The sequence below is a fragment of the Gossypium hirsutum genome, chromosome A01 (assembly GCF_007990345.1).
Source record: "Gossypium hirsutum isolate 1008001.06 chromosome A01, Gossypium_hirsutum_v2.1, whole genome shotgun sequence".
Taxonomy (NCBI): domain Eukaryota; kingdom Viridiplantae; phylum Streptophyta; class Magnoliopsida; order Malvales; family Malvaceae; genus Gossypium; species Gossypium hirsutum.
The window spans coordinates 60,422,246-60,439,697 of NC_053424.1; the positions used below are offsets into that span (position 1 = coordinate 60,422,246).

A 17,452-nucleotide genomic window follows, 5' to 3' on the forward strand; every position below is an offset into this window, starting at 1 on the left:
TATAATCATAAATAATAATATATGGTAATAATGATTATATTATGCACTACTCTACTATTATAGTATATGATATTGTATTATATAATGAAATAATATATTTTATAAGTCGTAATATATATAAATAACTATTATTATATTATTGGTTATAATAAAAGATATAGCATCAATAGTTATATATAATTTAGCATATTAAAATACATGTTTATAATTATAACTAGCAATAAATAAAATATTATTAAAAATTTAATATCTTAATAAAATAACTTTTATTAATTTGGATATAAAATTGGGTTTTAACTTTTACAAATTGCATTTGAGTATTGTGTTTAATTTCTTTTTATTTTGGACATGAGATTTGAACAATAATTAGTTTATTTTGAGTTTGGGTAATAATGATTATATTATTTGAGTTTGGGCTTATTATATTAAATTTGAGTTTTGGAATAAATATTTTAGAATATGAGTATTAGGTTTATAAATTTAATAAGAAAAAGAAAAAAGTTATTCAATAATCAATATAATATAATAATAAACAATAATATATAATAATTAATATATAATGTACTATTATCATATATAACTATTATTATATTATAAATTATAATAAAAAATATAGGAGTACATGATATTATAATGTTTAATAATTAATGCATATATATATATAAACTATTAATATATTATATAATATATGATATGATATAACATTATATAATAGTAAGAGGGCTAACTTTCAAATCTATGAAAAGTATAGGAACTTAGAGCATATTTCAAATAGTATAATAATAAACATTAATAATTAATAATTAATATATAATTTACTTCTATTATATATAACTATTATTATATTATAGATTACAATAAAAGATATAGAATTACATGATATTATAATATTTAATCATTGATGCATATATAAAAACTATCAATATATTATATACTATATGATATGATATGATATAATATTATATAATGTAGTAGTAGGGATAATTTTCAAATGTCTAAAAAGTATAGGGACTTAGAGCCTATTTCAACGAGTATAATAATAAACAATAATATATGATAATAATTAATATATTATATTCTACTTTACTATTATAGTATGTAATATAGTATTCCATAACAAGATAATATATTTTATAAGTATTAGTATTTATAAGTATTATTATATTATAGATTATAATAAAAGATATGTCATTAATAGTTACGTGTAATTTAGTAAATACATGTTTATGATTATAACTAGCAATACATAAAATATTATTAGAATTTTAATATATTAATAAAATATTATTTTTATGAAATTTAATTTTAAATTGGGCTTTAACTTTTATAATTAGTAATTAAGTATTGAGTTTAATTTCTTTTTATTTTAGACTTGGATTATACTTAGTTTATTTTGAATTTGGGTGATAATGAGTATATTATTTGGGTTTGAGCTTACTATAATATATTTTAGTTTTGGAATAAATATTTTAGAATAGGTATTAAGTTTATAAATTTAATAAGAAAAATAAAAAGTTATTCAATTGTCAATATAATATAATAATAGAAAATAAAAAATATTTTTGTTGATTCATATAATATCATAGAATAATCAATTTTAGATACAATAACCACTTTAATTAATTTATATGAAAGAATTTTATTAAATATATATAATTTATGCTTTTTATAAGGAAAATTGAATTGTGTTATCATCGTATAAAAATAAAATGAATTATTACATTTGAAATTAAAATATTTATAAATAATAAAATTCAAGATTATTTGAATATGTTAGAACTTGCCCAGTTCGATCCAAGCTCAAATCTGAAAATCTCCAAATCGGAAAGAGACCAAATTTGAAAATTCAATTTTATAATAGATTTGAACTTGAAAATACCTGAATCAAAATTGATCTATACTCGAAAAGAAATCAAATCTAAAAAAATTTAAATCTAAAAATAAGCCCAATCCGAAACAGCCTATTTGCTAGCTCTAAACTTTTATATCAACCAGTTGAAATATAATACATACAATCTAATACCTTGAAATATAATATATATGGTATAGTATGATATGATTAAATTACTAGGTTTAAGCTTACATTTCTTTTAAAAACGTTTAAGCTTACCGTCTAAATAAATTTAGGTGTGAATTTTTTCTTTTTCTTTTTTCAACAGAGGTCTGAATGAATTTAAGCAAAATACGAATCACATTTCAGATTACGTCGGATTTAGACAAGTATTTACGTTGATAACACGAAATTTAATATTAAACATGGACCCACGATAATTTCAAAGGCCCAGACCCAAAATATATATTGACAGATATAGAAAATCAGAAAAACGGGACCCCGTTCTAATTTCATCTAAATCGTCACCAATGCTTCTTCACTTCCCATAAAATCTGAACCCACCGGAGACTGCCATGACGGATCACCACCACCGGTTCGGCCAAATCCGATCTACCTCCCAGGTCCTAAGACAAGCCGCCGTGCATTTCTACGCCCACCCTTTCACAATCCTTTTCCTTTCTTTACTCCTCTTCTCTTTCCGTTGTTTAGTTGAATCCGGTTCCCTTCTCCTCACTTCCTTCATCGACCGTGACCCTTCTTTCAAATCCCTTCTTTCCCGCCTCGACCTTCATCCTTCCCACCCCCACGCGCGTCTTCACCCTACTCGCCGTCCTTTCCTTCACCTCACCCGTGTCGGTACTCTCGACGACGACTTCTTTTCTTCCGACGATGATCACCCGGACCGCTCCCTCTTTGGTTCTTTTCCTAACCGCCCCATCAATTCTACGCCGGTTATTCTTTACAACTTTGACACTAGATTGGGATTTTCGCATTCCGTGGCGGATAACGGGATTCTGTTGCTGGAGATTGTTCGTCACGGTGTTAAATTCAAGACTAGCCCCTTTGAATATGAAAGAAATGAAGGGGAACAACAAGAAGAAAGAGTTGTGGATTTTCAGTTCGTGTATAAAGGATTTGAGTTGGGCCGTCAAGATGCAGCGACGCTTTTTTTCCTCGTCAGCTTTTTATCGTTTTCGTATGGGTGGGTGATTCTAGGGTTTACAACGATTTACTCTTTGATTTTGGGTGTTCTTTTTGTTACAGTTGTTAATGACTTGATTGGAAGATTTGTTTCCTTTATTGGGGCTTTTTTGGATGGGTCAAAAGTGGGATTAAAAAGACTCACTGGGTTCGTTTTAATGAAATGGGCGGTAAGAGACGCGGTAACTCAGCTTCTTGGATTATGGTATTTCGGAGAAATTGAGGATCACTACTCGTTTTTCAAGCTTTTTGTTAGGTTAAAGTTGATGCCTTTTTCGGTTATGTCACCGTGGATTAGGGGTTTTGAGAAGGAGATTTCAGGGTTTTTGTTTACGTGGTTCTTGGTGGATACTTTAGTTGCATTCGCTTTCTCTCTAGCTGCTTGGATTGCCATTGTCGATTCGAGAAGAACCGGGAGGGAAATTATTGAAGAAGGTTGTTATTTGATGTCAACACTGTTGAACCAAGCGATACAGATCAAGTGCTATGAAGCTATTGCCATGTGGGTTTTGACTTATATAGGTGGGGATCATTTTTTCGCTACTGTTATTCAGGCTGCTTTGGAGCTGTATTTCATGGTGGCTTGGTTGATATTTTACTTTATGGTGAGGTGTAGGGAAGCTAGTGCAGCGGGTAGAAGGTATGGGAGGAGAGAATTGGAGGTTTTGGTTGATGGACTTAGATGATAATCAACTGGGGAAAAATGGGTTGAACTTGCCTTTGCAGATGGTAATTTCGACTGTGACACTGAAGATACAGATAATCTAATCAAGCGTGTCGTGTCTTCCTGGTTTTTTGCAGTGAGTGATGCCATACTGCCATTGTTTGGTGTAAGAACCTGCCAATGCGTTCCATATACGTTTGATTTTATCATGAGGCAATACATTGCTTTGTATATTTTCACTAAAATTGCTTTTGTCTGTATATTTTGTTGCAACCAATTGGTGTTTACTGGCTTGCAGTATTTGTTCCTTGCTGCTATCAATGAGTACAGTAATGATGCTATTATGTTTAGAACGTTATCTTTGTGCTGTGGTCTTTTCCCCGTATCTTCTTGCGTATGCTAATGTGAATTACTTCATTTGCACGGCACTATATTTGCTTTTGTCTGTATATTTTGTTGCAATCAATTGGTGTTTACTGGCTTGCAGTATTTGTTCCTTGCTGGTATCAATGAGTACAGTAATGATGCTATTATGTTTAGAACGTATGCTAATGTGAATTAGCTTTGATTTTACCCTATTTCTAATTGATGCTTTTGGTTATAAGATGCTGATCATATATGCTTGATATGGCTATGACTTTTTTTGATTTGTCATTTTATTGTTGGAAAAGAAGTTCTAGAAATTGAGTGGAGGCATGCTGGTACATCTGCATTTTATGCTGTAGTGGGCAGTATATTGGGGTGTGGCATGCAATTTTAGCAAATATTAGATGTTGCTTTTGTGCTAGGGTATCAGAATGAGGTAAAACCTAAGTTAGAATGATGTGTTTGGCATGGGCTGTAATGAGAAGTGAGATAAAATCACCCAAGATTGTGTAAATTGAGGTAGGCTGTGCATTTTTATCCTGTTTCCTGGTTGCATTGCTGGTTTTGAAAAGGTTACGGAAATTTGCTTGTAACTGTTGCCAAGTTGTGGAGTATTCTGGAGTTCAATCAGTTGGCATTCTGAATTAAGTTTTAAAGGGTCTACATGAGACAAATGAATCTAATAGACTTTTTATGAGGAAGTCCTGTTTAAATTATGATCATTATCCTTAAAATGGATTTCATTATTCCAATGTTTTTGGCTATCGTGGGGGCTAGCAGCATGTATGAAGCGTTTGTTCTGCCAATGTAGCTGGAGTGGACAGGTTCAATGGTACTGCTTTTGGATTTTAAAAGAAGCTTTGGGGCTTTGCACCTTTGAAATGCTTTTACGTCCATGTTACAGGTAATCTGAAGCTTTTGGCCGTTGGCCTTTGAAATCTTGTTTCTCATATGGAGGAAGATCTCATCATAAGCCTTATCCATGCATGTTTTCTGACAGTGTTGGCTGACCTTTTTATGATTATCAGATACAAATGTATATAAGTAGGCTGCATTTTGTCATAATGCTTTGAATTTTTGAAACAAGTATCTTTTTGTCCTTAATGTGGAACCACCAAATTTTGTCAATAATTTTTGGTCACTTGAGCAAAGTGTGGATGGATGAAGTGTAGATTTGTTGCCATACGAAGAATGAGTTTCTGTACTTAATTCACCTTGTTATAGACAGTTTAGACATCCAATAAGCTGTGGAAAGAATGGAATACAAGAATCAAACTATATGCCAATTGTGGTGTATGATTCTTAACCAAATATTTGAGAGAGAATCGGTGTTCATTCGTTGATTGCCTTCTTTTTTTCTCTTAGTTGTTTATTTTTGTTTTTTGAGTGTAGTTGGATATTGAATTATTCGATGTTCAGTAACTTGGGAATATGCAAGATCAACTGGTGATTATGTTAGTGTGAATCATTCCGTGCAGCCTATGAATATGTTATTATGTTAAAAGGCCCGAAATTGTTTATTCGTAGCATCATACTTCCTTGTAGTAACTAGTTGAATCTGCTCTTTTGTTTGTTTATGTTGTATTTTGTTGAGAGGATTTGTGAGAATCTGAAAATGGAAACCAATGGAAAAACTCTGCATTCAATGTTACCTAAAGACTGAATAATGAGGTTCATAATTTTCCCATCTTTTGGCTTGTAATATATCTATTATGACACTTTGCCGTCTCATATCTGAAAACTTTCAGACACACTTAAGCCAGTACTTGTGACAAAACCCTGAGGTTCTCAAATCAAAGTGGACAATTGTTGTCAGGTTGGGTTTGATTAATTTCCAAGTTTAAAGCAATCTGCTCATAATTTGATATCAAACACTTGACCTCGAAAGTTCTTTTCATTCTTACAGCATTATTTCCTGAAAGTTGAAACCGAGACATACCTCAAAAGAGTCCAGCTCTAATAATCTTGCCAACATCTTGACAGTGTCTATTACAGTGTAATGTCTAGGGGGGCGATCCAATGGATCTTAAAAATAAACCAGAATCATTATTAGATCTTAAAAATAAATCTGAATCATTAAAGCACGTTAATTCAACATCCGTTTATAATTGGAAACAAATCTATTACCACAACTAAAAAATACTACTGCTTTGAACAGTGAACCATGTATAGAAGTTTCATGATATGTGTGGAGAACCACATCCCTTTGTTTTTTATGTTCGCTTGCTTGGAAATTAAAAAAAAATTAATTTTTTTTATAACTCAACTATTAATTTGTTAAATTTAGTCATTGAATTAATCAAAATTATTTTTTTGTTAATTTCTATTAATTGTAGTTAAATCTTTAATGAAAAAATGACATGATAGTTAAGAAATTGATATAATAACAAATTTAATTGTTAACATTCACATATTCTATCAATTTAATTATAATTTTTAAAAAATAAACCTTTAAAATTTATAAATAATTTCAATTTAATCTTTATAATTTAAATTTCATTATGCCACTATCATCGTTGTCTCCAACTTCACCTCTTCCTCCGCCTTTCTTAAAAAAAACCCTCCACATCGGCCACAGTAGCGCCAACAATCTCCATTTTCATGAACACCAATCACAACCAAGCAGCTTTGATCCCTTTCTCTGTCTGCCTTCACTTCACGCTCATCATTCTTTGTTTCATAGATGCAAGCAGTACAAATAAAACTCAAAAGAGTGTTCTTATAATTCATTTCTTTCATGCACTCTCTCGTTCATCTCCTTGTTTTTGCTTTACCTTCTTAAGAAAACATTAACTGCTCAAGATTTCCCTTCGCTTTTAGCTCTCCAATTCTCTAGAAGCTTCTCTGTTTTGTTTTATTGTTTTTGCTTTCTTCATCAATTTATTGCGTTTTTTTTTCCATCTTTGTGTTTAATATCTATGATATGGGTTTTTGCATTTTAATCTATATATTATTTTTCTTGTTGTAATTTCAGTATGTGGTTTATGTATGTTTAGGAGATGGAGTGTCGAATTCACTAAAATAAATTCTTATACTTAAACGGAATATAATATCAGTATAGCAATAAGGTTGATTCCACAGGGGCTAGAATAACAAAAATTCTCATTTAATTTAATCAAAGTTGCATGATAGACAATTCTTGTGTCCACATGTGTCAATCTGTATGAGAAACAAAGTAGATTAAATTTGATTAAAATAAAAATAATAGAAACGATAAAAATCAAAACTGCAATGGAATAAACAGAAGGACATAAAATTGAATAAACCGATGTGACAATGCTCTAGGTTTATAGGCTTAATTTTGGTTCCGGTTTCGAATAGATCTTTAACAACAAATCTTCTCCAATCGATAAGTCTGTTATAATGATCAAGAAATGCCTTAGATCACCAGCCCTTCTGTATGTAAATTAACTATGAGAACGCCTGACAATTAACCCTTAACTAACGAACAACCTTGAACTAGCATCCATGATTTAGCTCATCGATAGTTTTGCGAGTTAGAAGGACCCAACTTGAATCAACAACCTCAATCGTGTGAGTCGTTTAAATCTGATTATTATTTCCTTTGACAAATCTAACAACTCACTCAATTCGTCAGGTCAGTTTATTTTTCAATGGGCTAATTACGACAATTATGAATCATATCAATTCTTCCAATTATATGTTGCACAACATTGAATTAATAAGCTCTTTTTGACTTGATGCTATTACGACTTTGTAAGGTGATGATGTCTATTTCCTAAACTGAAAAAATAACAAATATTGAAATGAGGGTTTTTAAGTATTATTTTAGATATCACTATTATCTCCCGCATCCATTACTGATATCAAACTAGATTGGAGGTTTAGTTACTCATGAAAATAGACATATACCACAAAAGGAGAAATATTGCCGAATATCGGGCCAACCGACGAGAAATCGAACAAGGAAATTAAGATTGCAAAATTGATTTGCTCAAATTCTAAGTATAAAGGGTGGCGCCCTCCTCTCCTATCACCCTAATCCTACCTAGACCTCTTAATATAATATTAAGAAGTTATCCAAAACTAAAAAAAAATAAAATACTAGAAAATAAAATATTATCTTAATAAAAATTTAGTAGTATAATTTTTACAATTAAAATTTCAAACTAAAAGTATCCAAAAATCTTTGTTCATTAATATGTTATCTAGGCCAAAAGTCTTTTGGTGGTCCACAATTTCAATTCTTTTCGATTTTATCGAATTTGATTTGCACCAAATCACAAATCAAATAACAAGTTCAAAATTAGTGATATCTCATTAAAAATATATCAAAATTAAACACAATAAATAGTCAATTGGGTGCATTATCAAATTCCTCCTACTTTGTAATGCCCTTACTCGACCCGATCGCGAGTTCAAATATTGAGTGCTACAATTGAACCAGTTTGAACTAATACTTTAATCAGAAAATTCGTAAAACGACTTTGTTACTTTATTACAAATGTTTCTACAATAGGAGCCTTTAATGGAACTTAATTTGACTATTTTCAAATTCTAAATTCTAAGAACAATTATTTCATTACAATACATCTAACTCCGAGGCAAGGCCTCTGAAGGTACCCTTTCCTATGTGCATGACACCAAACTAACAATGATCCTCGATCTATCACGGTAGGGCTTGGTCACTCCTCAAGATCCCTAATATCCCATCGGGTCCTGCAAACATAGGCCAAAATTTCTATAAGTTCATAAGAACTTAGTGAGTTTCTTCACTACAATACTAAAAAATAGACCTCATCTTGCGGGGGTAAATAAATGAAAAGAAACCAAATGTGTTTAATTCCTTGATCGTTTCGGGACAATTTCTCTCACTTTAGGATGGTGGACTCCAATTCAGTTTCTAAGTCTGTTTATTAGCAGACAGGTCAATAAACGATTTTCCCTAAGTAGATCTTATAGCCATCCAACTTGATTTGGTGATTTTTCAAATGTCTCGCAATAATTACGAACTTTTTCGTTTCTTTGCCTACATTCTCTCTTTCGCCATATAATGTTGTTCTCCTAATCTTCCATCCTAAAGACCCATTGGTTATGCCTTTCTTGGCATAACATTCCCAATCTAACTTAATTACTAGTACTTCCTAGACTTTTTGACCCAATACTTTGTAATTTGATCCAACCTGATTATATTTTTCTATTTTCTAAAATAAACTTCAATATATAGAAATTAAATAATTTTATCATCCCAATTTTATCCCCAAATTTTTTTTGACGATTTTACCCAAGTAAAATTTGAAGAAAATTCGTTCAATATTTCACAATTCAACATGTTCACTATGACCAAATGGTTTATTTTTACTATTGTGCTTCAAAACAGCTCAAAAACATAAACTCATTTTTCTGATCATTTTTAAGTAATCCATATAGAATTGCAAATGAATCATTTCCATTTCCATTTTTGGAAACCTACATTCATTTCCAAATGATTCCATTTCTCCATTCAGAGAAAACCATAATCATTCTTGAATGTTTCTCATCTATTTTTCTATTCATTTCGTTCATTTCTATTCAAACACATAATTCATTTATGGTTTCAACGAGCTACCGGAGGGACCGATTGAACATATATAGTTGAGACTCAAATGATTTATAAGTTTCAGATTTTTGCCTACTAATTATAAACTCATTTAGTCACGAAGTCATTCCACTATAGTATCATGACTTCAACATACTATTACAAAAGCAACTACTCAATGCTCATCCAATAACCTTGTCATAAATGTGTTACCCTCATTGGATATCCTTGATCTCTTTGGGATAATATCTATTTATAGTACTATTTTATCTCATGGTAACCACAACATCTTCATTCATGAAAAGTCAATTAATATCAAATGGTAATTAAGTCATTCATCACAAATACGAAAGACCCATGACCAGTTTTACTTTTCATCAACCATGTAATGTCAATGAGAGGATATCATTTACCCATGTATCGGGCTATGAATTCCACTATTTTAAATGACACTACATACCACAGAAGTCGTACACCCAACGCACTAGCTTTCAGTTCCTTATCTATTTGAACTCAGGCTTTTACTTACATCAAAGTGCACGAGTCACACATACATATTCTACCATCCATTCAGGACTTAGGTATGCCACACTATGAATGTCTCAAGTGAATAAATCCATAAAAGGATTCAACATTGTAACATTTCTAACCCGCATCTGTCACTAAAATAGGGTTACAGAGCATTACCGTAAAAACATAACTTAAATAATTCATTTCCAACATTTCATAATCATTGCAAAATCTAATCAAAGACATACATAACGTCCCTTTTTCAAGTCTTCGAGGCCTTATTAAAACTTCTTGGAAAAATATGAAAAAATTCACACTGCAGGGGTCACACGGCCGTGTGGCTAGGTCGTGTGACTCACATGGCTGAGAAACATGCCCGTGTCTTAGGCTGTTTGGACATTCAAGGTAGGGACACATGGCCATGTCCCAGCCCCGTGTTCGTGCCTGTGTAACTTTTTGACTTGGGTCATACGGCTAAGCCACACGCCTGTGTACTAGGCCGTGTAACTCTCGAAATGTAACCTTTAAAAACCTACAGGGGACACACAACCGTGTTGCATGGCCGTGTATCTCACACAACTGAGACACACGGTTGTGTCTTAGGCCGTGCAGATAAGAAATAGGCCAATTTCAAGCCATTCTTTCACCCATTTCAAGCTCATACCTACAAGACATTTGCACATATAATCAAGCTTTCAAACATACCAAAGCATGCATATTAAGTCCAATTCATATGGTCATTTATCCTTACAACCAATATGCCATATAAGCACATCAAATGCAAACATACAATTTATCTAAACATATATATGTACTTAACACATTCCATTCATCAACACTTAATTCATTTTCTATTCCAAAACTCATCATAGATTGACCACATTTACACTATTACAATTAGTTCATATTTACCTAAAAGCATAACTAAACTTAGACTTATATAAACATACCAAACATGGTCATTCCAAACATACCTAAACATGTGCATGTTTAAGCATACCATACTTGGCTTATACCATATCAATATAACTTATCATTTGAATCATTATTTACATGCATCTCAAATACACTTATACCTAGCTTAAATATATATATGAACCTAACTCATCCATATATATATTTAGCTTAATTTCATATCAAGTTATACCATAATTGACCACAAGCCAAATTCGCATTCAAACAGACCAAATGGGTCATAATTCAACCAATTATACTTGACTAAATTCCATATCAAATCATGCCCTAAATGATTATTTTGCAAACATGCCAACACTTACCACTTTAGCCATAAAAACCATGTAACAACCCGTTTTTAGTTAAATTGGAACAGCGGTTTTGGGACCACAAATATGAGGTAAAAATATTTATTTTACTATTATTTTAATTTTTGCAGTGTGATATCATGTTGGTGTGAAAATTTCATTAAGAAATTTTATCGTTTAAATGGTCAATTTGTTAAAAAGGACTAAATCGCGTAAAATGCAAAAGTGCTATTCTATTAGTAAAGGTGTCCAATAGCTATGGTTTATTAAAGTTAAGGTCTTTATGTTCTAATTAGACCATTTTAATTGTGAGTGGACAAATATGGACATTAATATGATGATTTTAATGTTTTGTCATTAAGGTTAAATAAGTAATTTGATAATTAAAGTTAATTATAATAAAACAAAACAAATTTTTTTCTCCATTCATCTTCATCAACTAAATTGGGAGAAGAAGAAAGCCATTGTTAGGGCTTTGAACATTCGGTCACTTCTCTTTGAGCTTGGAAGTCCATTTTTGTCCCGTTTTCAATGATGTCTATGTTTTTGAGATCGTTGCTTCGTATTCTAGCTAGCCCGTACCTTAAATTTCAAAATTGTTAAAGATTTATCATGTTTCAATTGTTGAATGCTTGAGTAATTTGATGATTTATGATAGATTTGGAAGATTTAATGTTAGATTAATAGCTTTTGTAAAGTGATTTTTGACAAAAATGTCAAAAAGGGATTAAATTGAGAAAATGTGAAATGTGGTGGTTAAAAGTGTGAATAAATTGAAAAAATGGGCTGCTAAGGGTATAATGGTAATCCGACTAGCATGGTTATACTTGGAATTTCATGAATTTGTAATTTTGTAAAATAAGGACTAGATTGTGAAAAATGTGAAAGTTTAGGGGAAAATGTGTAAAATAGCCCTAATGTATATTTTGGATTGAATTAAATAAATAGTTGATTAAATGAGTTAATTTTGAATATATTTAGATTAAGAAAAATAGAATTTGGATCAAGATCGAGGAAAAATGAAAATTTCGACTAAACGACTTATTTCATCGTTTACACATCCGAGGAAGTTCGTATGTAATAAGCACTGTCACAATTATGCTTTTAATGCTTTGATATTGCATAAATTGTATATACGGGACTATAGTCATGTTCGACGACAAATCATATATATATGTGGCACTTAGTGTGCGATTCAACAAAGCTTCGATTATACATGGCTCTTAGTGTGCGATTCGACATACCTTCGGCTATATATGGCACTTAGTGTGCGATTCGACATAGCTTCAGCTATATATGACACTTATATGGCACTTAATGTGAGATTCGACATAGCTTCAGCTATATATGACACTTAGTGTGCGAGATCGAGATAGCTTCAGCTATATATGACACTTAGTGTGCGATTTGAGATAGCTTCGGCTATGAACGAAACTTTGTGTGCGAGATATTGAGTATTCAAAAGTATTCCAAATATATGTGACCTTAATACGGATTGGTACAAGTATGTACATGCATAGCATGGGCATTAAATCGAAGAAGTTCCGAAGTTTGCATATAAGAGTATGAATAAGCATGTGAAAAGTTTGTTAGTAATAATGAATTTCATGTTAATATGTTTAAATTGATGAATGGTGTATTTTTGATTAGTTAAGTTTATATTATTCAAGGTTACTAAGCTATAAAGCTTACTTTGTTTATTTTCCATGTCTTATAGTGATTTCAAAGCTAGCTCAAATTCGGGGATCGTCGGAGACTACGTCACACTATCCACCCATCACTTTGGTACTTTTGAGCTTATGGTTTGGTCATATGACATGTATAGGATTATGGTCATATTGATATGTATTTTGGTGGTGAGTTTTTCCATTAGAAATGACTTGTGAATGGTTATGTTTTGGGTTGTATATATATAGCCATGAGACTTGGCTTGTTATGGTATGTTTGAACCAAATGTTGGTATATATAAATATATGGCTTATGTTGTAAATTCATGTAAAAGTATTATGAGTCCATGGATGAATATGTGAATGACTTATATTCTGAGGTTTGTGGAATTGGTATCACGCTTGTGAATTGGTACAAGATGATGTGTGTTTGGTAAATGTTTAGCTAGTTGATTGGTATATGTGTTTAGGTATGTTTGATTAAGAAAAACATAAGTTATAAGCATGTTGGTTATTAGTGTTGGAAATGGTATGAAATTTGTCTTGGTTGTGGCTAAAATATATGTTCAATTATGCTATGTTGTGGTGCCATTTGGGTTGTGTAGGTACATGAAGTTGTGGGTGGAAAATTGGCTTGGTAAATAGCCTATTTTTGTCCATATGGGCAGAGACACTAGTGTATGTCTCAGCCCTGTGTGACTCACGGTCATGTTACACAGCTGTGTGTCCCCTGGTGTGGTTTAGAAATCAAGTTAGTATACTCCACATGGCCTCACACACGGGCGTGTGACTTTGTCGTGTGGTATAAGTCAGTATACCCTACAGGTTGGGCACGACCTAGCACATGGCCTGCACACAGGCATGCATGGTCAATTTTAGGGCACACGAGCTAGCTACACTGGTGTGTGTGTTGGCCGTATGACCCAAGTCAGAGAGTTACACGGGGTCAGACAAGGGCTGGGACATGACAATGTACTCAAATTTTGAATGTCCTCATGACCTATGACACGGGCATGTCTGGTGGCATTGTGAGACACACGGCTTGGCCACACTGGCGTGTGTCCCCTGTTTTTAGTAAATTTTCAAAGTTTCGTAAAAGTTTCTTGAGAGATCAGTTTGGCCCCGAACCACTCCCAAAGCATGTTTAGGGCCTTATAGGCTTATATAAGGGACAAATTGATTTAAATTGAATGATGATTGTGTGATTTGGTTTAAATGTATGTGAAAGGTATGATTAAATGTATTGTAAGTCCGATAATACTCTGTAACCCTATTCTGACATTGAATACGAGTGAGGGGTGTTACATTTATTGGTATTAGAGCTACGGTTTAGTCGATTCTAGAACTAACGTAGCGTGTGTGAGAGTCTAGCTATACATGCCATATATAAACTGTGATAGTGTGATGACTCCTGACATTTTTAAATGTGCTTTCATATAGTAAATGGATCCCAATCGAGCTATAGCTGACGAGGTTGAGAGTAATGCCCCCGCTCTCGCTCAAGGGATAGCGCCGTCTGATTCTAGACCCGTAATGGCTAGCCAGAGAGGAGAGGTTAAAAAAGCCTTCTTCCAAATGATGAACGAGTGGTTCACTCAATACATTTGTACGAACTCGGCTACTCAACAACCTCCACCCCCTCCTAATCCCCAACCGGTTCCTGTAGCTCCTCAAGAAGTTGAGCATTTAAGATTGAATAAGCCTCCAGTTGACAAGATCCATAAACATAAGGATGAAGAGTTCATAACTGATGTTGATGATGACCGTGAGAGAACCCAGTTTTGGCTTGAAAATATGATTCGAGTGTTTGACGAGCTTTCTTGCACGCCAATTGAATGTTTAAAGTGTGCTATATCGCTTTTGAAAGATACTGCGTATTAGTGGTGGAATACATTAGTATCAGTAGTGCCAAGAGAGAGAGTCACATAGGAATTCTTTCAGACCGAGTTTGTAACAGCCCGATTTAGACCCTAATTGGAACGGTGGTTTTGGGACCACGAATCTGAGTCAGAAAAATATTTAAAAATTATATTTTGTGTTTATTTTGTGCGAATTTATATATGTGAAATTTTTGTGCTTTAATTTTATCATTTGAGTGTTCGATTAAATAAAAGGACTTAATCGCGTAAAATGAAAATTAGGTGGTAACTTGCATAAGGGCCGAATTGTTAATGGTTTTCTAAGTTGGAGTATTTATGTTGTAAATATTCCATTAGCATATTTTTTGGACGGTAATAGACATATTTTATATGATTTTATTATTATTTCATTTAGGTAAATTAGTTAATAAGTTAATATATGTTATTATATCATAAAATAAGCCATGTTTTTCTTTATTCATTCTCTTTAACCGAAACTAAACAAAAGAAGAAAGAAATATCAAAGCTAGGGTTAGACACTTATTCAAGCTCAATCAAGGTTCATTTTTGTTCGATTTTTGATAATTTCTACATTTTTGAGATTGTTGCTTCGAGTACTACAAAACCCATGCTTGAATTTTTGGTTTTGATGAATATTTTAAGTTGTGCCATTATTGAGAGCTTGTGATTTTTTTTGTTTGATGATGAAATATGGAAGATATGTTTTAGATTAACATGTTTTGTATTGGAGTTTTTGATGATTTTGAGTAATTAGGACTAAATTACAAAAATAATAATTTGAGGGACTAAAATGTGAAATAAATGGATTATATGGGCTTATATGGATATAGGTAATATTCAACCTAGCTTGGGTATGGAGAAATTTTGTGTATTTTATGTTTTATGCAATAGGGACTAAATTGTAAAAATTATAAATGTCAGGGGTAAAATTGTAATTTACCTATTTATGTGTTTTTGGACTAAATTGAATGAAATCATGTTTGAATGAGTTTAATTTGAATATGTCTAGATCAAGAACCAAAGAAATCGGATTTGGATCGGGAAAAAATGAAAGTTGTCGACTAGCCGCTTCGTTCCATTTTATATCATCCGAGGTAAGTTTATAAGCAAATAGACGTGTTTAATAGTAGTTAAATGTTAAATATATATGCTGTTATGAAATGTTAGAATTTATATTTATCATGGCCGAATATGAAAAGGCTTGGTTATTACATTTCTGAATTCGTTTTGACCGAGTTACGACATCCGAAAGCCCCGTATGAACCGTAAGAATAGTTAGGATATATATGTCATGACATAGGATTCCGACTTGTGTGTGTGAGTAAGACTATGGCATCGATATGTGATTCAGATATTTGTGTGCGAATAAGACCCTGTCTGGGACAGTGGCATCAATATGTGATTACATGTAAGACCACGTCTGGGACGTTGGCATTGTACGATGTGTGTGATTATCCGAGTTTCCTATCCAATTTCGAATGGTTCATCAGGCAATGATAAGTTGTGATCAAACGTATAAACGGGTTGAATGATTAGGTGTGAATTAGCCTAATATATAATTGAAATGAGGTAAGTAAGTTTGTTTGATATTGGTTATAAATCATGTATGAAGTAAAGGAAGAATGCATGTGAATAAGGTAGGGTATTCGACCTTGTGAATAAATAATGTGAATATTATTGAAATGAGTTTTGAATAAGGGTATCCGTGATCTTGTATATTCGGCCAAATAATATGAGTATGTATAAAATGTTGTCTTTGATTTATGAGCTTGTGTATGTGAATATAGGTTTATTTGAACATAAAATGACATCATGGCTTTGGAATTTGAATGATATTTTACCATTTTAACAAGATAAGCATCGGCCAAGGTAATAATAATGAATGAGAGTTTATACATTATTTATGATATGGTAAGTTTGTAATTAGATGTGAAAATGATATTATCGTTTGATTCAATTTAATTGAGTTGAATATATTATTGGGTTGCTTATTTGCTTATGACTTACTAAGCTTCAAAAGCTTACTATGTATTTTTATGTATGATTCTATTTTATAGATTTTGAATTCAAGTTACAAGCTCGAGGATCGTCAGCAAAGTCTATCACACTATTTACAGCTTCGGTATTTAAATAATCGAACTTGAATTATGGCATGTATAGGCTGGAATGTGTTTTGAAATGATGAATTTTGATTTTGTATAAAGGCCATGCGAAAATGGCTTATTTCTATGCTTGAATTCTGTTCTGGTATAATAATGGTTTGAGTCTATTTTGATTAATATGCTATGTGTCACGAATGAACATAATATGTGTTATGTGTTTGTATATTGAATTTGGTTAATGATTTTGCATGAGGTATGGAGATGTCAATCGTAAATATGTTTGGTTATTTTGGATGTGCTTTATACTAAGAAATGGCATATATGTGAACTTGCCCATTATGCTCAGTTTTGATTTAGTATGTTCTCATTATTATTGTTTAATAAGTTTAGTTTTGATAATTCGATGATGGGAATTTTGGTTGTGTATG

The 17,452-nt window shown here is 32.2% G+C and overlaps 1 protein-coding gene across 1 annotated transcript; it reads left to right on the forward strand.

Annotated features, from left to right (window-relative positions):
* The first annotated feature begins 2,231 nt into the window (after window positions 1-2,231).
* On the forward strand, window positions 2,232-4,056 carry LOC107957347 (uncharacterized). The gene has a single exon (XM_016892855.2). It carries the CDS (start codon window positions 2,407-2,409, stop codon window positions 3,718-3,720), a length of 1,314 nt encoding a protein of 437 aa, XP_016748344.2. The 5' UTR covers window positions 2,232-2,406; the 3' UTR covers window positions 3,721-4,056.
* Window positions 4,057-17,452: the final 13,396 nt, after the last annotated feature.

Bases quoted from the DNA above. Each gene is read 5' to 3' on its own strand.
- LOC107957347 (XM_016892855.2), top strand. From the start codon at position 2,407: ATGACGGATCACCACCACCGGTTCGGCCAAATCCGATCTACCTCCCAG.